Source organism: Psittacula echo (genome assembly GCF_963264785.1).
Source record: "Psittacula echo genome assembly, chromosome: 3".
Taxonomy (NCBI): Eukaryota; Metazoa; Chordata; class Aves; order Psittaciformes; family Psittacidae; genus Psittacula; species Psittacula echo.
In genome coordinates this window covers 71,108,711-71,129,979 of record NC_137736.1, presented here as the reverse complement: position 1 = coordinate 71,129,979, position 21,269 = coordinate 71,108,711, and the positions used below count along the sequence as shown (strand labels likewise).

The following is a 21,269-nucleotide window of genomic DNA, read 5'->3' as shown; positions in this document are numbered from 1 at the left end:
ATTGTGCCATTAGTTTTATAGAACAAGCAGTGCAACTGGTTATCCTTACGTCAACCAAGACAAAAGTGAACTGATATAAAGTCTAATTGATAAAGAGTAAAGAACATAAATGACAGGCAGTATAGATTTAGAGAAAATAATTCTCATCATTCTAACATGAATTTGATAAGGTTACAGACTTTTCCAAAAAAATTGCCTAGCTTAGACTTTGTAAAGCAATTCATTCAATAATGAATAACTGATTAAAAAGTTGGCACTATGTAATATCAATAAAGCACATGCTAAATGGGCTGGAAACTGATTAACTGACATGTCAGAAAGATACTTGCCAGTGAAATGATGATCATGATCTACCATAATCAATGAGGGAGAAACAGGCATAATAAAATCAAGAATACGGATAGAAACATAAATAACAGTGAAAACAGGGCAGTCTGACAAGTTATCAGGACCATTTGGTTACCTGGATACAATAAAACAAAATGTGCTTTGATACAGCCAAATATAAAATTATAGAGGTAGAATCACTGAAAGCAAACATTATGGGCAATGGAATAAAAGGGATAAAAAAGAATGGAAATACTGTATTATAGAATATAGATGCTATGTGAAAGTTTGAGATAAGCAGATATGATAGGGCATCCTCTCATATCTGTTCCAACAACCTCATGGCAAGAAAGAGACAGTGCTTTCCCAGAATGTACAAGCAGAACAATAATGAATTAATGTCCCTCTCTGTATGGCACTCATATGAATTATGATTAATATTGCATACAGGGTTTTTTATTTTTTTTAATATCTGAAAAATTTAGGAAATCATACAAAACCATGAAAATGAGAACACTGGAGAACATGCTTTTCACTAAGAGATGTAAAGAGCTAAATAATGTTAATTTATTAAAAAGCATATTGAAAGATGCCTCAATTGTTGTAAGTGAATTCACACAGAGTAAATACTGGGAATTAACTTGCTGTGTAATCTAGTTTAAAAAGAGCATAACAAAAATAGAAAGCTAACAGTTGAAGCCAGGCAAATTAAGATGACAAATTATGAAGATATTTTTTAACAGTGAAACAGTTTTTGATATAAATAAAAAGTTCCCTTGCTTATGAATTGTTCTACCAACTAACCAAGAATAGACCTATCTACAAGAAACACTGGAGTCAGACGCAAGCTATAAGGTTTCATAGAGGTGACACAAAATGAAGTCTGACTAGATGATCCAATTGTTTCTTCAGGGAGGACCTTATCACTCTCTACAACTGCCTGACAGGAGGATGGAGCCCGGAGGGGGCTGGGCTCTGCTCCCAAGGAATAAGGGATGGGACAAGAGGAAACAGCCTCAAGCTGCACAAGGGGAGGTTTAGATGGAGATGAGGAACAAACTCCTTCCCCAGAGGGTACTCAGGCACTGAACAGGCTGCCCAGGGCAGTGCTGGAGTCACTGTCCCTGCAAGTGCTCAAACACCATGTAGACGAGGCCCTCAGAGACGTGGTTTAGTGGCGGCCTTGGTAGTGCTGGGGAATGAGTGGACTTGATGATCTTAAAGGTCTTTTCCAAACCAGGTGATTCCATGATTCTATGACTCTAAATTCAATATATGAATACTGTAATATCCTAATGCTAATATAGATTCTTTCAGTGTATTTGCCCCAAGGTACAGAGATTTTCATATCTTACCATTCAGTTCAGATCTTTTATTCATTACACATTGCATTTCAGGTGTCAGTATCAGATTTTTTTAACAGTTTTCAAAGTCATCCAGAAGAATCATAGAATAGTTAGGGCTGGAAAGGACCTTAAGATCATCTAGTTCCAACCTCCCTGCCATGGGCAGGGACACCTCCCACTAAACCATGTCACCCAAGGCGCTGTAAAACCTGGCCTTGACCACCACCAGGGATGGAGCATTCGCAACTTCCTTGGGAAACACATTCCAGTGCCTCACCACCCTCTCAGTAAAGAATTTCTTCCTTATATCCAATCTAAACTTCCCCTGTTTAAGTTTGAACCCATTACCCCTTGTCCTGTCACTACAGTCCCTAATAAAGAGTCCCTCCACAGCATCCTTATAGGCCCCCTTCAAATACTGGAAGACTGCTATGAGGTCTCCACACAGCCTTCTCTTCTCCAGGCTCAACAGCCCCAACTTTCTCAGACTGTCTCCATACGGGAGGTGCTCCAGTCCCCTGATCATCGTCATGGCCCTCCTCTGGACTTGTTCCAACAGTTCCATGTCCTTTTTATGTTGAGGACACCAGAACTGCACACAATACTGCAAGTGAGGTCTCATGAGAGCAGAGTAGAGGGGCAGGATCACCTCCTTCAACCTGCTGGTCACCCTCTTTTTGATGCAGCCCAGGATACAGTTGGCTTTCTGGGCTGCGAGCGCACACTGAAGCCAGCTCATGTTAAGTTTCTCATGGACCAACACCCCCAAGTCCTTCTCTGCAAGGGCCGCTCTGAATCTCTTCTCTCCCCAACCTGTAGCTGTGCCTGGGATTGCTGCGACCCAGGTGTAGGACCTTGCACTTGGCATGGTTAAACTTCATAAGGTTGGCATCAGCCCACCTCACAAGCATGTCAAGGTCCCTCTGGATGGCATTCCTTTCCTCCAGCGTTTCAACCGAACCACACAGCTTGGTGTCATTGGCAAACTTGCTGAGGGCGCACTCAATCCCACTGTCCATGTCACCGACAAAGATGCTGAACAAGACCGGTCCCAACACCAATCCCTAAGGGACACCACTTGTTACTGGTCTCCAGCTGGACATTGAGTCGTTGACCACAACTCTTTGCGTGCGGCCATCCAGCCAGTTCTTTATCCACCAAGTGGTCCACCCATCAAATTGATGTCTCCTCCAATTTAGAGACAAGGATGTCGTGTGGGACAGTGTCAAAGGCTTTGCACAAGTCCAGGTAGGTGACATCAACTGCTCTACCCCCGTCCATCAGTTCCCTAGCCCCATCATAGAAGGCCACCAAATTGGTCAGGCAGGATTTCCCCTTCGTGAAGCCATGTTGGCTGTCACCAACCACCTCCTTGTTTTTCATGTGCCTTAGCATGTCTTCCAGGAGAATCTGCTCCAAGATTTTGCCAGGCACAGAGGTGAGACTGACTGGTCTGTAATTCCCCAGGTCATCCATTTTCCCCTTCTTGAAAATGGGGGTTATATTTCCCTTTTTTCAGTCGTCAGGAACTTCACCTGACTGCCATGATTTTTCAAATATGATGGCCAGTGGCTTAGCAACTTCATTCACCAGCTCCTTCAGGACCCGCACATGGATTTTGCCAGGTCCCTTGGAATTGTGCACATTTAGGTTTTTAAGATAGTCTCAAACCAGATCCTCTCTTACAGTGGGCCTAGGGTCTTCATTCTCACAGTCCCTGCGTCCGCCTTCCAAGACTTGGGTGGTGTGGTCAGAGAATTTGCCAGTGAAGACGGAGGCAAAGAAGTCATTGAGAAGCTCAGCCTTCTCCAAATCCAGGGTAGCCAGTTCTCCTGATAGCTTCTGGAGGGGGCCTACGTTGTCCCTAGTCTGTCTTTTATTTGCTATGTACCTACAGAATCCCTTCTTGTTATCCTTAACATCCCTAGCCAAGTTCAATTCTAACTGGTCCTTAGCTTTCCTAACCTGTTCCCTAGCTTCCCGGACAACATACCTAGCCAAGTTTAATTCTAACTGGTCCTTAGCTTTCCTAACCTGTTCCCTAGCTTCCCGGACAACATACCTAGCCAAGTTTAATTCTAACTGGTCCTTAGCTTTCCTAACCTGTTCCCTAGCTTCCCGGACAACATACCTAGCCAAGTTTAATTCTAACTGGTCCTTAGCTTTCCTAACCTGTTCCCTAGCTTCCCAGACAACATCCCTAGCCAAGTTTAATTCTAACTGGGCCTTAGCTCTCCTAACCTGTTCCCTAGCTTCCCGGACAACATCCCTGTATTCTTCCCAGGCCACTTGTCGCTGCTTCCACCTTTTATAAGCCTCTTTTTTCCTTTGAATTTTCCTGAGCAGCTCCTTATCCATCCAAGGAGGTCTCCTGGCCCTCTTGCTGCACTTCCTTCGAGTTGGGATGCAACACTCCTGAGCTTGGAGCAGGTGATCCTTGAATAACAACCAACAGTCTTGGGCTCCCCTGCCCTCTAGGGCTGTGTCCCATGGAACCTTACTAAGCAGGTTCCTGAAGAGGCCAAAGTCTGCTCTCTTGAAGTCCAGGGCAGTGAGCTTGCTGCGCGCTCTTCTCCCTGTCCTGAGGATCTCGAATTCGATCATCTCATGATCGCTGCAACCAAGGCTGCCCTGGAGCGTCACATTTCCAACCAGCCCTTCCCTGTTGGTGAGCACAAGGTCAAGCATGGCAGCTCTCCTTGTCAGCTCCTCTATTACTTGCAGAAGGAAGTTGTCTTCCACAGAATCGAGGAACCTCCTGGATTGCTTGTGCCGGGCCGTACCTTTACTCCAACAGATGTCAGGGTGGTTGAAGTCCCCCATGAGAACAAGGGCCTGCAAGCACGAGGCTGTTCCTATCTGTCTATAGAATGCTTCATCCAGAGTCCTCTTGATCAGGTGCTCTGTAACAGAGATCCCCACAGTAATGTCTCCCATCACTGTTCTCCCTTTAACCCTGACCCACAAACTCTCTGTTGACTGCTCACCTGTCCCCAGACACAGTTCCATACTCTCCAGCCTATCCCTAACATAAATAGCAACTCCCCCTCCCCGCCTGCCAGGCCTGTCTTTTCTAAAGAGCCTGTAACTTTCCACTCCAACATTCCAGTCATAAGAACCATCCCACCATGTTTCTGTGATGCCTATTATATCATATGCACACATCTCTAATTCCTCTTGTTCATTCCCCATATTACAGGTGTTTGTACAGAGGCATCTGAGCCGGGCCTCAAATGAAGTCGGCTCATTGGCTGGAGCGGCTGGAATATCTCTACATTGCTCCAAGCATTTATTATAGGTGCTGGCAACTGACTGGGAGTGTTGGGATGGAATGATGCCCCTCTCCCCCAACACATCTAGTTTAAAGCATCCTTGACCAGCCTGGCAAGCCTCCTACCGAAACTGCTCTTCCCCTTCATTGTCAGACCAGCTCCACCAGCCCCTAGTAGACCTGGCCTACTAAATGGAGTCCCATGCTCTAGATACCCAAACCACTGACTATGGCACCACTGTTCTAACCATTTATTAACCTGGCCAATCCTCCTAGCCTTTTTAAGGTCCTCCCCTTTATCCTGGAGAATTGATGGAAAGACTATTTGAGCTCCAGAGACCCTAATCACCTCTCCCAGGGCTCTGTAGTCCTTCTTAATGTTCTCCAGGCTACTGCTGCCTATTTCACTAGCACCCACATGGATCACTAGAAGTGGGTAATAGTCAGTGGGACTTACTAAAGCAGGCAGCCTCTCTGCAACATCCCTGATCCGTGCCCCAGGTAGGCAACTCACCTCCCTTGAGACTGAGTCAGGCTGACAGATGGGTGCCTCTGTCCCTTTCAAAGTTGAGTCCCCTACCACTATGATCCACCTCTTTTTCCTGGCAGCACCAGTAGCGATCGTCTTTGCCAGTGCATCAGCCGGTTGTTCATGCTGCAAGTGTGTTTTGTCATTAGCCCCCTGCAGAATTGTGAAGCAGTTCTGAGTGGGGACAACAGATTCAGGAGGAAGCCCCTTGTTTTTTATTGTCTTCTTCCTCCTTTTTTTGTTGGTTTTTTTTTGTTACTATTTCCCAGCTTCCTGGGTTAATGGCCTCCTTTCCTCCATGAGCTACAGGGGACGCTTGAGGCCCCTGCAGTTTGGGCCTGGAGCAAGCAGTCCCGCTTCCTCTCAGCTCCCCTGACATCTTTTAGCTACTGACAGTGTTCCACAGCTCAGGCCCTGCTGCAGGAGGACCTCCACCAGGGCGCACCGAGTGCAGCCGTGCACATCGTGCACCCTCCCTTCACAAGACCAGCGCAGGCACTCTCTACACTCCGAGCTCTGCACTGCAGCCTCCCCTCTCATCGGCTCTGTCTGGGTGCCTACGCTGGCCACCGCCGGGGCAGCCAGAGCAGAGCTCCCAGACCGGGCTCTGGTCATAAGGCGAGCGCTCACCGCTCCGCTACCCGCGCAAACTCCCTCAACGCGCCCTGCTCGCTCAGGAGCAGGCTTTTAATCAGTCAGGGCTGGTGCCGCTCCTCCTGGCTCCGCCCCCTGTGGGTCAGCTGCTCGCGTCAGCTGAGCTGCCGGCTCCTGGGCAAGGCCTGGCGAGGACTTGAGGCTTTCTCGGGGGCTCTCCCCGCTCTGAGGCTCCTGGACGCTGATCTGCCCCCGCTCCGGTGTTGAAGGCGTCCTCTCTCGAGCCAGCCACTCAGCGTCTAAGCCTGAGCCTTTGTGAACAGAACTTCGAGATTCTTACTTTTTTGGTCAATTTTTCAAGAAGAAAACTGTTTATATGTTTATTAATTGGGAAAAGCACTGGTCTTGCTCCCTATCTCCTCCCACCCACATTCAGTAAAAAGGCATGATTAAATTAGCCTGCCTGTTACATGAGGCAGTAAAACTAGGTGAAGTTTGATTTTGATTGTAGCTTTTTTCATTTCATATGTGACCTAAGTTAGGGTCTACAAAATGTGCCTTTGATGTTCTGTCTGCTCCACTGACCTTACCTCCCACTTCAGGACAATATTCAAAGACCCAGCATCTCTTAGCTGCACCACTAGAAGGAGCTGCACAATAAAAGGCTACAACTCTGCTGTCCTGACTTACCCCACCTCATTTTAGGCAACGAAGACAGGGAGAAAGAAATACATCTCCAGGCGTTCAGAGGTCAATAGGTGCAGCCACACTCCAGAAGCACCGTTCTCGCTGTGCCAGCCAGAGAGGGAATTCAAGGTATTTAGGTTCTTAACAAAGGTGCTAACATCAAATCCAGATTACTCTGTTCTCATGGCAAATTGCTTATGCTACGCAAAGCCAATGCTGTCGTTGTCCAGATGAGAACAGGATGGTTGCAGCCACTTAACAGTTTTGACAAGCTATTGATTTGATCACTAGTTACTGGCATTAGAGGAAATTAAATTCAAATCATGCTGTCATTACCCTTCAGTGTAACAAAGCTACTGAAGTTAACCACAGAAAAACAAGTAAAAGAAGAAATCTTTCCTACAGACTCTACTGGAATGTACATCCAGGTGAATTCAAATAGCAACTGCATGCTACATGTGCCAATGCAAGGCTCATTTCACAGGAATAAAAACAACATGAATTAATGGCATTCACACAATGGAGGCTGTCACTGTAAGTGCTTATACATAGGAAATAAACAGGAAGAGTTAAAACCAAATCAAGCTAGGTTGCACAAATCTGCATTTCACCAAGGTGTATCAAATTAGACTTATTTACAAGTTCAAGTGATTTCATTCTGATAGTAACTATTACATTCCAGAAAAGTAATTTCCTTAGAGATTTTAAAAGAAAGAGTAAAAAATGCCTTCATTCTCTTTTAAATTGCAAGGACGTGAACGGAAGTATATAAACCAACCTAAGCTGAATTTGAAGTATGCTCACGATAACTTCAAAAAAAACCAAAGTTTGCATACCAGACTTAGCTGGCTTAAATATAGAAAAATACCTTCTGAGTATCCGTCTACTGAGTATAGGGAAAACACAAAGTACCTAAACTGCACGTAGGATCTGAAAAGCATAAGACTGAAGTTCAGCTGGGAATCACTTCCATCAAAGCGCACAAGCACTTCTGGACCCGCTACAGCTACCAGGGGAAGTTATCCTGGTTCTCTCTTTGAACCACTGCACCATGCAGTTTAATCTCAACAAACTTTCTGCTTAGGAACAAGACAGGGTAATCATCAGCATCATAAAAGAATAATGCCCTAAATCTAGTCTCAAAGCAAAACAAATTCCTTCCTAAAGCTTGTGTTGCAAGGTGCAAGGCCATACACAGGATGCCTTCATCAAATGCACTTACACACACTAGTGACTAATGTAACATCTGAAGTGGCAGGAGATGTGACTCAGCATAGCAAAAGAAAGGGGCTTCTGTCACTGAGCATCTAAGAACAAATTTTCAGCATCATCCAGCTAGCTCCAAAAAGAAACTACTTAGCACTTGATGACTGGCTGTTTGACCAGCCAGTTCCATCTGGTGAAAGCTCACACTTTACCTAGAAGAAAGCAGCTTTATCAGAGCATGTCTTCAATTTGTCAAGATCATTTTTATTCTAATCATGCCTTCCAAAATGTCTGCACTCCCTCCCAACCTCATGTCCACCTCAGTCCAATAAGTATAATTCTATCTGCCGTCATCCAGGATGTTAATGAAACCTCCAAATAGCACAAGACAGATTTATGTGGATCGCTGCACCTTCTGTTCTGATGAGCCATTAATATCAACTCACTGAGTGTGTTTTCCAAGTAGTTTTGTACCTATTTGATGATTATTTTCACCTTAATGATGTATTTCCTGCCAGCTTAGAAAAATGTCCTATGAGACTGTTACAAAGCCTCCCTAAAATAAAGATACACAACATCCACTCTTCTGTCTAATTCACATCACTATTACCCTGCCATAAGCAATTATATTGGTTTGACATGGTTTATTCTTGACAAATCCATATTAGCTGCTAATCACTTCCTTGCTATCTTCCAACTGCTTACAATTTTGTGTTTGTTTATTCACTACAGAATTCTTTCTTGGATAGAAGTTAAGCTTATTGGTATTTTAGCCATAATCCATGCTGTTTTTTTGGGGGGGCTTTTTTTGGTTGTTTTTTTTTTTTCCTTGTCTCTTATTCCTTCCTTCTCTTTAAACTTCTGCTGGTTTCCTGCCTCCCAGCTCCTCAACCAGCTTTCATAAGTTCTTGGAAATAATAACATAGTTGAGATCATAGCTTCAGTCTGCTCACACATATCTCAGGATGAATATTCCAGCATTTCCCAGACCTTTCTGAATTGCAGTAATCCAAAGAATTGGGACAGGAATCAAATTTAGACATCACATTCAGCTTCTGTAAAGCAGTAAAAAACTGAAAACAGTCAATCTGGTTTCCAAAACAACATGAAACAGATCACTCACAGAAAAAGAGCTGAAGTATCTCACGACTTCTTTCTTACTATTTCCCACAACTGCTTGCATATCCAGAAGTGACTCTTCCTTGCAGCATTTCTAGGCTAAGGGAGGCGTACTGCTTAGTGATGACTGCTAACTCCTAACCTGTGAATGTCAGGACATCCACAGCCTTCTCCATTAGTTTCCTCTTGTAATATAAAACCCAGAACTTTTCCAGCTTCCTTCTATTCCCGAAAGCAAACAGCACCTGATCACCTATTTGGCATATTCAGTGGAGGTCACTCTTCAATTCTGTTTATCTAGTGATGTCTGGCCTTTCCCTCAATTTTACGATATGCTGAAGGATGTCCTGACTCCTGTCATCCTGGACTCCTGCAGGTTGCATGTGGATAGTTCAATACTCACCAGGCCTCAGTTCTGTACAATGGTAAAAATCTTGTGCATCAATATAAAACCTTCCCTACAGCAAAGACAAGATGTAGTTACATTATTCAAATTCTTGTATTTATAGCCAGACAATTTCACAATAATCCATAAAATCCACTCCAGCTTACTCGAAAGGACTTATCAGCCAGAGGAAACAAATCCCATAAAGGTTGACAGTCTGAGCACAAATTCAACAAACTCTGATGTCTGCAATGGGACAAAGAATTGTGGTAAACCCGAATGACTCCAAATCTCAATAGAGCATGCGTCATTACTCAGCCACCAAGAGCTGAGGCTGTTGGGTTCCCATCACTCTATCCTTGACCTTAATTAAAAGGTCACCTTCTTGTTCAAGATGAAGCTGGACAAACAGAAACACTGGAAATCCTGTGTGAAATGAATCAACAGCCTAATTGCTCTGGATAACTATCTGTATAACAATTTGAGACAACATTAGGATTTCTGCTCAGAAATCCCATGCCCTCTGAAAGTCGGGAGAGTCCTGAAGACTGCTTCCCTTGGGCACCAGTACAGGTCACCTCAGCACTTGCTCCCACCCTTTTGACAGGATCACTTTTAGACTGATGCTGCTGGGGTCTAAACAACATCAGGCCTGGAAAAGTAAGATTTCTCCCATTTCTCTTCTCCCTGAGGAGTTTATGCTAGAAACATATCCCCATTAAGAGAGATTGTGAATAAATCCCAAAGGCAATATTAAAGCAGTACTGATTGTTCAACCGGTATCAATAAATTAATGTGCCCTGTTAGAGAAGACCTGTTATGTTGATTTTTCAAGCTTGGTCTTTGATTTCTTCCCTTTCTCAGAAATCCAATTACTCATTCTTATTTTCCCACTGCTGATGTAAGACAGTATCTTGAATCCCTTTTGTTCTTTTTAATCATATTTATTTCTTCTATTAGATATTGTGGTGAACTTTCAGCTCCCAAGTCTTTGAAGCTGTTTTCTGACATTTTCATGGCCTATCCATAGACAGATAGAGAGATGACCTAGAACCTCTTAGATCTTTCTATTACTCGGTAATTATTTTTCTTATCTATTTTCCTGGGCAGTTCCTACTTTAAACAAGAAACCTTGCAAAGAAGGATTTAAAATTGACTGCCATGGCGACAAAACAGACAGGTCTACAGAAATATTTAGTCTATACTCTACTGAAAGTGTTACAAAAAGGCCCTCAAAGAATTTCTTTGGGAGAAGAATCAGTACTACATTTTATGTTAGTTATGGCAGTTTGCCATATTAGCTTTCTTTGTTTTGATGAGGCTTCCTCTCCCTTAGCTTCAGTGCAGACTGAGAATTACAAAAGGAAAATGTACTGTTATGGAATAAATATAATCTGATCATGTGGTAAGACAGTATTTTTGTGTAGTCAAACATGTCATGGTAATAAAAATAAAGAAAATATTCAGTGGCTAGTGCATGAGGACATATAAAATATCTTAACAGCCAGAGAAATGGTTTGGAAGTAATTTCTCTCTCCTAGCCTTGCGGAAGTACCTTTTGTATAGTGGAGGTGCCCAAGAGTAAATTATAGCAGATTCAGGAACACGAACTATTTTCACTGTATTTGTTCAATTCTTTGAAATTAATCTGAGATATAACAAAACAACCTTTGAAACTGCTATAAGGTATGGACTTACCCAGGTAACTGGATTGTATATACACTACATTCCAACCACACTGTGTGTCTTTCAAGCAACTAAAGAAAATCCATACTAAGGAAATCCATGTGATATACCATTTATTGGCAGAAAAAAAAAGATACAGTGGTTGGAGAAATCATCAGAGGAAAACTGTGACAGCATAGTAGTAAAAAGTAATAATCCCAAAGGAATACTGAGTGAGAAAATGGTGTAGGAAGAAGACAGTGTTCCCCGTGAGGGAGAAAAAAAGAGTCTGGCAAAATAAGATTATAAGACAGATGGAAAGAAAAGATTTATCATCAAACAACAACAACAAAAATACACAAAAACTTTTCAGCCTTTGGAAGGAAGTCAGATTTTGCTGATTTCATGGATAGAATGAAAAAGTCTGAACACAGTTATCTCACTTCAGTATTTCTGTTTGCCAGAGTTAACATCAGCAAATGACTGAGGAGGTGGAGAGACAGGAGGTCAGGCAGCGTGGGTGTCAAGAAGGATGGAAAGATAAAAGAACTTGCAGCAGTCAAAGAGGCAATGAGTGTCTGCTGAGGCTGCCACATCCTTTCAAATAAAAAACGAATAGCAAGATTTTAACACGCTGTTTTTGAAAGAAACTTGCCTCCCGTATAATAATAATAATAATAGTAATTCAGAAGGCAGTAGACTTAAAAAAGAGTAATTTCCAGAATTTCTGAAATAGATGAAGTCTTGACCTCAATAATAAGATTTTAGCCTTGCTGCTTGCCATAGAATTCTGCATAATACCAGCCAAATCACCTACAATTAATGTTCTTACAGGTGGCCACTAACTGCATGATTTCCATTTGCTAATCTTCAATTGGGAGCCTGGGATCTGGTTTGCAGAAATAGTAAGTATTTACAGCTGTGGCTCATTAATGACTCTGAAGTTATTTAAGGCCAAGTACAGCCAACTTTGCCTGGGACACAACTACCTGAGACAGACTGACTGACTCAACTTGTTCAATCTTTCCTGAGTTGTTTTTTTTCCCCCTGTGTCTATGTGAAACTAAAAAAACATCTATGCTATCAAGATTTTCTTAAAAAAGAGGAAAAGTCATATCTCATTTCCAATCTAGGTGAAGATCAGCCTCGTATTTCCTATAGTATTGATTAAATAAGAAAATATCTAGAAGACAGGGTTTTTTTTTCATTTAACAAAATGCCATATAATACCTAGCATATTCTCAAATAATTTTGTAACCTTTTTTGTATTTGGCACTTTTAATAACCTTGTTTTGTATTTGATAGCTTATAGGCCCTATAGTTTAGAAAAAATCTTTAACACAAAGTTTTGCAATAATCAGACTTTTTATTCAGCACAGTAGCAGATTAAATGGTGTTCTGCTTTTTTATAATGTCTATTTATTTTACGTTCTGACAAATTCAATAGGAATAAAAGGATTCAATTTTGACTAAAACAAAGGCTACAACTTCCCCATCCAAAGAAACAGGGAGAAAACAAAGAAATAAATGCAAAAGAGAGTGTGGTCTGGATGATCGGGTAGTGAGGTGGACTGTGAACTGGCTGAAGGAGAGAAGCCAGAAAGTTGTAGTCTATGGGGCAGAGTCTAGTTGGAGGCCTGTATCTAGTGGAGTGCCTCAAGGGTCAGTACTGGGACCAGTATTATTTAATATATTCATCAACGATTTAGATGAGGGAATTGAGTGTACTGTCAGCAAGTTTGCTGATGACACTAAGCTGGGAGGAGTGGCTGACACGCCAGAAGGCTGTGCTGCCATCCAGAGGGACCTGGACAGGCTGGAGAGTTGGGCAGGGAATAACTTGATGAAATATAACAAGGGAAAGTGTGGAGTCCTGCATCTGGGCAGGAACAACCCCAGGTTCCAATATAGGTTGGGGAACGACCTGTTAGAGAGTAGTGTAGGGGAGAGGGGCCTGGGGTCCTAGTGGATGGCAGGATGACCATGAGCCAACACTGTGCCCTTGTGGCCAAGAAGGCCAATGGCATCCTGGGGTGTATTAGAAGGGGGGTGGTTAGTAGGTCGAGAGAGGTCCTCCTTCCCCTCTACTCTGCCCTGGTGAGACCGCATCTGGAATATTGTGTCCAGTTCTGGGCCCCTCAGTTCAAGAAGGACAGGGACCTGCTAGAGAGAGTCCAGCGCAGGGCAACTAAGATGATTAAGGGAGTGGAGCATCTCCCTTATGAGGAAAGACTGAGGGAGCTGGGTCTCTATAGTTTGGAGATGAGGAGACTGAGGGGTGACCTTATTAGTGTATATAAATATATAAAGGGGGAGTGTCACGAGGATGGAGCCAGGCTCTTCTCAATGGCAAACAATGATAGGACAAGGGGTAATGGGTATAAACTGGAACACAAGAGGTTCCACTTAAGCTTGAGAAGAAACTTCTTCTCAGTGAGGGTGACGGAACACTGGAACAGGCTGCCCAGGGGGGTTGTGGAGTCTCCTTCTCTGGAGACATTCAAAACCCGCCTGGACACATTCCTGTGTAACCTCATCTAGGTGTTCCTGCTCTGGCAGGGGGATTGGAGTAGATGATCTTTTGAGGTCCCTTCCAATCTCTAGCATACTGTGATACTGTGAAAATGCTTTATGGCTGAGAATGAAGTCAAGCCCTCAATTTAACAGGACATATAAGCATATACTTACCTGTGATTTTATGAGCCATCCCAGTGACAAAAGGCTATACTGCATTTAGAGTTGATCTTGTGTTTAAACATGTGCTGAGTCAAAAACCTGATATATCCCTCTACCCTGTAACCCTCTGCTCTCTTGAGACCTCACTTGGAGTACTGCATACAGTTCTGATGTCCCCAACTTAAGAAGGCCATGGTACTTCTGGAGCAAGTCCAGAGGAGGGCCACAAGGATGATCAGGGGGCTGGAGCACCTCCTGTATGAAGACAGGCTAAGAAAATTGGGGCTGTTGAGCCTGGAGAAGAGAAGGCTGCGTGGAGACCTCACAGCAGCCTTCCAGTATCTGAAGGGAGCTTACAAGGCTGCCGAAGAGGGATCCTTCATCAGGGATTGTAGCGATAGGACAAGGGCTAATGGGTTCATACAAACAGAGGAGATTTAGGTTGGATATAATTAAGAAATTCTTTACTGTTAGGGTGGTGAGGCACTGGAACAGTTTGCCCAAGGAGGTGATGAATGCTCCATCCCTAGCAACGTTTAAGGCCAGGTTGGACTGAGTCTTGGGCAACGTGGTCTAGTGTGAGGCATCCCTGCCCATGGCAGGAGGGTTGGAACTAGATGATCCTAAGGTCCTCTCCAACCCAAACCAGTCTGTGATTCTTTCATTCTATGTATACTCCGTCACTGGTGTAAAACATTAATCAAGTATTTTCCAAAGACTGGGTAAAAAGGCTCTTTAAATCTGAGCATCAGGTCCCAGCAACCTCTTAATCCAGAAAAGGCATGAGATTCTAGGGGTAGCTCTTCCCTATACTTTAGGTCTGGTGCCACACCCAGACTTTCTGGGAAAAGACAGGAGAATAAAGGAAAGTTGATGCATCCTCAGTGTCCTGAATCAGCCACAAGTGGCAATACTCCTCTTAAGGCCTCCTCTGCTCCCCTGCTTTCTCCCCCGTACACACACATACACAGTCACTCACTCCCTAACTCAGATGGCAGCCAAATGCCACAATTTATAATCTCTCTGTTGCAGTCAAAATTCGTACTTTTTGTAATTCCTAACATTTTTGTTTCCCCAGTTTATCTAGGGCATTTTTGTGGACTACTTTTAATCTATTAACCCCATTTTACACCCATTGTCTACAGTTATACATATGCAGTGAAAGAACAGCCCCATGTCATGCGTTCACAGGCTAACTCACCCTGGCTGCGTGTCATCAGTCACACAATGGTATGTAAAAGTTCCAAACATCTGCACTCCCAGGATCCCATACAGGAGGAGAAAGAACAGAAGGAAAATTGAAACACTCCAGATTTGTTCTCCAGAACGCCTGGCAAAAAGATAAATATGACACTGAATGCACGGGCAACATGAAGCGTCCTCTGAAAAGCTCCAAAATACATAATATGATCATACAAAGTAGTATTTCATCCTGCAGAAAATTTGTTCTTAAACCTGATCCCTTAACTCTGTGCAGAGATAGAATGGGGAGCCATGATCTTTTTTAAACCCATAAGTTAGGGTAACTAAATCAGCTGTAAACTAAAAAGGGTGAAAGAAAAAAAACCCCAAAACATAAATAAAATGCATAAAGTCTAGCTTTTGTAAAATAGTATCTAATGAGTTCTACAGACAAAATGTGATGACGAATTTAAGTTGATACAAATACAGACCAAAGAACTTTCACATTACCATTACATGGCTTCTGCTATTACATGCTGTACCAAACATACTTACGTGTATTTGCTTGCATGTAAGCATCTCTGTACATATACCAATAAACGTACACTTGTAACTGTAATGGTTGGGGCACATGTACTTCATTTACTCTACTAGGAGTGTTCACCTTGATTAGGAAGTGTCCATATTAGTGGAACAGAATTTATTGCCATTGGTTGAAAAGTGCTGGCTACAGTTATTATCAACAAGCTCTAGGATTTCTTTAAATATTTGATCATTTTCTAGGAAACTTGATGATTCCTTAAATAGAGTAACAGCAGAATTTTTTGGCCAGAACTAAAACTCAGGAAGAAAACACCCACTAAGCATGAAGGGTCATTTCCTAAGCTGCACAGTCAGTCTTCTAAGTTAAAACTGAAATTTTCTGTTGTTATTCAGATAAGAGCCTTACTTACTTCAAGATATTTGTTATCCTAGTTCTTGGCAGCTCAAAACGAAAATATATCCGGAATGCTCGAATCATAATGAGTGGTCGTGGAATGCGTAACATGCCCCATGGTGACATCTGGTCAACTATTTCAGCAATTTCAAACACCTACAAACAAAAGAATTTGGAGTTTTTCTGGATGACCCTGTGTTTTCCTGTATTCATTTACTGAACTTTTAAAACTGTGAAACTTACTTTCATTTTCAAACTTCTCTTGGTTTATTTTACGGTTCATATTAACCATGTTTTTTTAAAAAACTTAAGATAACTTTTAATGCATTTCTAAGTTATTCTAATGAAATTCTAAAACTATACTCTGCCCATGTTCATAACGCTTCTGCCTCAAACAACTCAAGAAGACGGTGGAAGGTTGTGTCAGCAGCCTGATGCTGTGGTAGTCCTACCCCACAAGGTTCCCACAACTTTGACAAAAGTGAATAATTTACATTTCCAAAGCTGAAAATCAGTATCTGTGTGGCACACCACTAAGGTTTTACTATGATATAACAGTACACGTACATTTTACACAGATCACCTTGTAAGTTGCTATATGCTTATAAATTCTCCATTTAATTCCAAGTGTGTGAGAAAACTGGACATGTTCTTCTCCTAAACTCCACTTACTTACAACACAAATTTAAGCCAAGCCACAGAACAGCGAACCACCTCCTTAATACACTGACAGGTTAAGCACTCCACGAAGACTATTTAGCTCAATGATTGGGCAAAAATGTCTTGGTTTTAATCCCTGCCTCTCACTCTGACAGTAACTACTTAATTTAACATTTGTTCAAAGTACTAAGAAAATGGAGGGGGAACCTGGCATATCTGACAGTGCTTATCTGTAATGATCAACTGTCACTCTGCATGTGTGCATGATGTACCAAAGTTTCCCCTGTGTATAAAGTAGAAAATTACGTGTCTTAAGTTTGTCAGAAGTGGATAAGTAATGCCTAACAGCAATCGCTACAGAACTTTTACAATTCTTACACTACTGCAGGCCCAGTCTCAGAGTCTTCAATCTGTTCTTACCCAAAAAACTGGCTATTGTTAAGGACTGATTCGTTTGCAGGACACAATTCGACCTCTACTTACATGTTTTTGCAACATGTCCAAGTTCCCTTCCTTACGAAAATGTATCAAATTATTTCCAAATGTATTTATTATTATTTTTTCCATTGTGCTTTAACTTGACTTTTGGAAAAGGTTTCGTTAGGTGTGGACCATATTCCATGAAACCCTTTCACTCACCATATCAATACATCGACAGCATGGCAAATATCTAACACAGGAATCATTCTCTCTTTAATTGCCTAAGCTAATCACCAACGCATCCTACTAGACTCGATGAAAGGAGATGAGCACAACTTTCATATGGAGCTAAGAGATAAACAGCTCTCTGAAGATCCTTCTCTCTCCTTTTGACTATGCAGAGAGTTTACGGTAACAAGGTTCAAATTAATGTTTAACTTCTCAGTAAGAAAAATTAATCAAGATAAATTTAACACACATGTAGATATACTGCAATGTGCAATTATGGAACTATTGAATTCAGCAGAGGTTTTTTTAAACAATTTGACCCATGTACTGGAGAAGCTATACTTCTGCAACTTGTAATTACTTGGTTGCACCATGTATTTTTCACAATTAAAGAACTATTCATTGAGAAAGGCTAGTGAATAATTACCTGTAAAACCAGTGATACCCAAAGACAAAAGACCATGAATCCATCAAACACACACCAACGATCTTTTACATAGGAGCTATCACCCTGCAAGACAGAGAAAAGCTAAGAGATTAATTGTTGCTGTTTTACTGTCATGATTTACAGATATCATAAACAAAAGTTCTTGGAAGAAGGAAAAGTCTTCTTTGTGCTACTTTTAAAATGCCACTTTTGAAAGACTCCAAAAGCCTAGTATGCAGACTAGAATATGCTGGAAATGTACAAACACATCTTCTGTGTAAGTAAATGGTAGTGTACCTTAGGGCACATAAACACCCCTTTCTAAATGAGGTTTCTCCCAACAGACTGAACATATCCCTCCCCTGCCTTAAAACATTCTCTGGTTCCTTTTCTTTGTTCAGTATTCCTTGAGAGACAAACTACAGTGTCTGACATCCACTTTGGGGAAAAAATTATTGTTGCATCTCAAGAACCTTGAAGACATTCCTAGACTTTGGCCTGTTATGCGATTCTTGGCTGGATACACATTGTTTCTTATCTCAGTGATAGTTATTTCAGACAACCTGTACTTGTTTTCACACGTCTCAGCATTTTCATTGATTCTAAAAGCGCAGACAGGATGCTTTGTTTTAATCTAATATTTTCAGTGACATACACTATCCTAAAATTGATTTATCATTCCTTGCAGTAGGTGACAGCAAGATATATTGTGTAAATAGAGACAAAATATGGTTGTTTTTTTTTTTTTTAAAAAAAAAGCTTTATTTCAGTTGCAAAAATTCGGGTGGAAGCGGATAAAGTAATGATATAATGAAAATACAGTAAGTGATTTTCAACTCAGAAATAAAGGAAAGAGAACTTCAGTATTATTTTCAGACAGAGGATTTTGCAACACATAAGGATACTGAAGTTCTCAATCCAAGAATTAAGAGGAGGAAGACTGCAAATCAGGGAAACAACAGAGCAGGAACTTTTATATCCTATTTTTAACCAGTCCTTGCTGAAGAAAGTAGACTTAGTTCCGCAAGTCTGAGCTAATCAGTAACTCTACTCAAGGCTGAACAAACACAGCTGTTTCAGTGGTTACATTCAGTAACCATGAAGCAGATAGATACAAATTGTTTATCTGAAGATACCTGCTACCAACACCCCCCTCTCTCCTCTCCCTCTGTTCGCTCTTAGTGAACAAATCTCATATGAGGTTTGTATCAACATGCAACTTGAGTCCTTCAGTTGTGGCTTTGAACAAAGATGGTGATTGGGCTTTCTGTTGCTGAAGAACCCTTTGAAACTTACTTTTCTTCTCTCAAGCACTCTTTGTCTAAAGCAAAAGTTTTCCCTGAGTTCTGCTGTACAGATCTGAGCATGAACTTGTGCAGGAATTCCTGTATTCACCCTCCTCTGAATAACCCATCAAGTACTCACTAAAAGCCAAATCTTCTTTTAGAAATTGCTTTTTCTCTCCACAATAGGTGTGGCATGATTGAAGCAGCTCTGCTGTTTTCTCCTGACAAAGGAAGATGCCGTGAGCCTTTCCAGTTTTCTCACTAGTCAGACAGCTCCACCACCTCACTTCTCTCGTAGTCACATCAGGCCAGCTTCCACAGCTGTATCTTCCTGGTCAGAGAGGCTTCCAGAGGATCACCCACAGAAACTTTGGGCACCTTAATGACATCTGTAAAAACTACTCATTTTAGGGGAGGATCTGGCCCTTTCTGCTTTGCACCTATGGAGCAAATCCTTTTCATGTCTGTTACTTGGCTGGCAGTGGATTTGGTGGGGAATCATTAATGCATTTATACTGTGTATTGGCACATGAGATGTTATTTGCTGTGGGAAGCAGTTTTAAGGCAGGATCACATCCTGCTTAGTGCAAAAATCAGAATATACTTTTTGGTACAAACCTTGATATTGACATCTAGCGCCACTTCATGAAAAAAATCTAATTTTGACTAAACACAGGCTAGCACTCAATATTAACAGCAGTGAACAGTGAGTTTCATTCACATTTGGAAAAAGCCTTGGGCTGAAATTACAGACTCATGGTCAATGGCAGCCTTTTTTAGACTTGGAAATGAATACAGATACATGAAATTTAAATACATCTGATGACATCTTCCCTAAACCAGCTAAATACCTGAAGTATTGCAATATGTTAATCCCTTGCCCTTTCTTCATCATATCTGCTGAAATTCGAGAATTATTGATGAGTTTTGCTTCAGCAATTTTTTGCGAATGCGCTATCCCATACCATTTACATTACGGTTTGTAAGTCTTTGAAATGTGATCTAAACATTTGAAAAAGATGAAGGATTACTACTACAGACTAGAAACATTATGCTGAGACTAATCCAAACCTCTTAATGTCATTAAAGATGCTGACTCCCTACTGCCTAGAGTAGACAGTGGATTCTTTAACGTGCACAGCAAGACCTGAAAACTTCTCCAGCAACGTGACTTGCAGTCTATCTAGAAAACAAAATCATTTGTCTCTGGCAGAGCAGTGGGTACCAGTCTACTTACACAGTACATGACTGCAGGCTTGGAACAGCCTTTGGAAGGCTTCTGCACCCCCACTTAATGCCTCTCCCAGGCAGCCAATGGGGCACTACTTGAACTCAGCAGACTAGCTAACTAACAGCTATTAAAGTCTAAAGCAGCAATACTGCTTAGCTGTTAGATGGATGAATCTTTTCTTTGTTAATTATAGAACTATTCATTATTTTGTAATACCCTTCCTAGTCTCCACAGACAGCTTTTCCTAATACGCTTCTTTTTCGTCAGTATTTATTTATGGCAGGTCAGCATCACTGTTAGGCTAGTACACAACCATGGAAATGGCCTTCTTGGTAAATCACACATGTGGAATGGATCAAAAGTCTGCCTTGGTCTTAAAAGATGTTAATCTGAATTAATCTGAAATTTGACATCTCAGAAGAACAGACAAGCTTGACATAACAGTCTGTAATTAAAATATTCTCTGCCTTATAAGAAGTTAATTTTCTATGGCAATGTTGTAGTAACTAAGGAAGAATACTTCAAGTTCAGCATTAACACTTAATCATAGAATCATAGAGTAGTTAGCGTTGGAAAGAACCTAAAGATCATCTAGTTCCAATTCTCCTGCCATGGTCAGGGATACCTCACACTAAACCATGTCACCCAAGGCTCTGTTCAACCTGGCCTTGAACACCACCAGGGATGGAGCATTCACAGTTTCCTCGGGCATTAACGTCTCTTTATCTCCTCAAAAATAGGACCAACAAATAAATCTCCTCCCTTCTCCCTACATTCTGCTTATTTCACCAGGTTTTGCCTAATTTTAGCACCATTACATTAACTGAGTACAATGTATTAGCTCATTTCTTCATTTTCATTTTGACATGCAATACTGATTCCCCGATAACAGCACTGAGATTCCCAAAGATACACTTTCTCAATTGTAACCAGGACATTAAAGATAAAACACCAATTACCAGTATTAGGTGCGCTCAAAAGTCATTACACAAGTTCACAGAAAAAACCCAATTTTGTAAGACCTAACTCACTGGACATGTGATTCAATACAAAATACAGACGGAACCACAAACTGAAGTAATAACGCCTGAGA

The 21,269-nt window shown here is 41.7% G+C and overlaps 1 protein-coding gene across 2 annotated transcripts in view; it reads right to left on the bottom strand.

Annotated features, from left to right (window-relative positions):
* The window catches only part of NALCN (sodium leak channel, non-selective), a gene marked incomplete at its 3' end in the record, with an annotated part of 227,293 nt that overhangs the window by 189,234 nt on the left and 16,790 nt on the right, over positions 1-21,269 (bottom strand). For both annotated transcript variants that reach the window (XM_080612623.1, XM_080612624.1), the window contains exons 3-5: positions 17,660-17,743; positions 15,941-16,080; positions 15,007-15,135 (exon numbers count right to left, since the gene is read on the bottom strand). In XM_080612623.1, the coding sequence (XP_080468749.1) occupies positions 15,007-15,135; positions 15,941-16,080; positions 17,660-17,743 (353 nt within the window). The remainder of the gene's footprint in view (positions 1-15,006; positions 15,136-15,940; positions 16,081-17,659; positions 17,744-21,269) is intronic.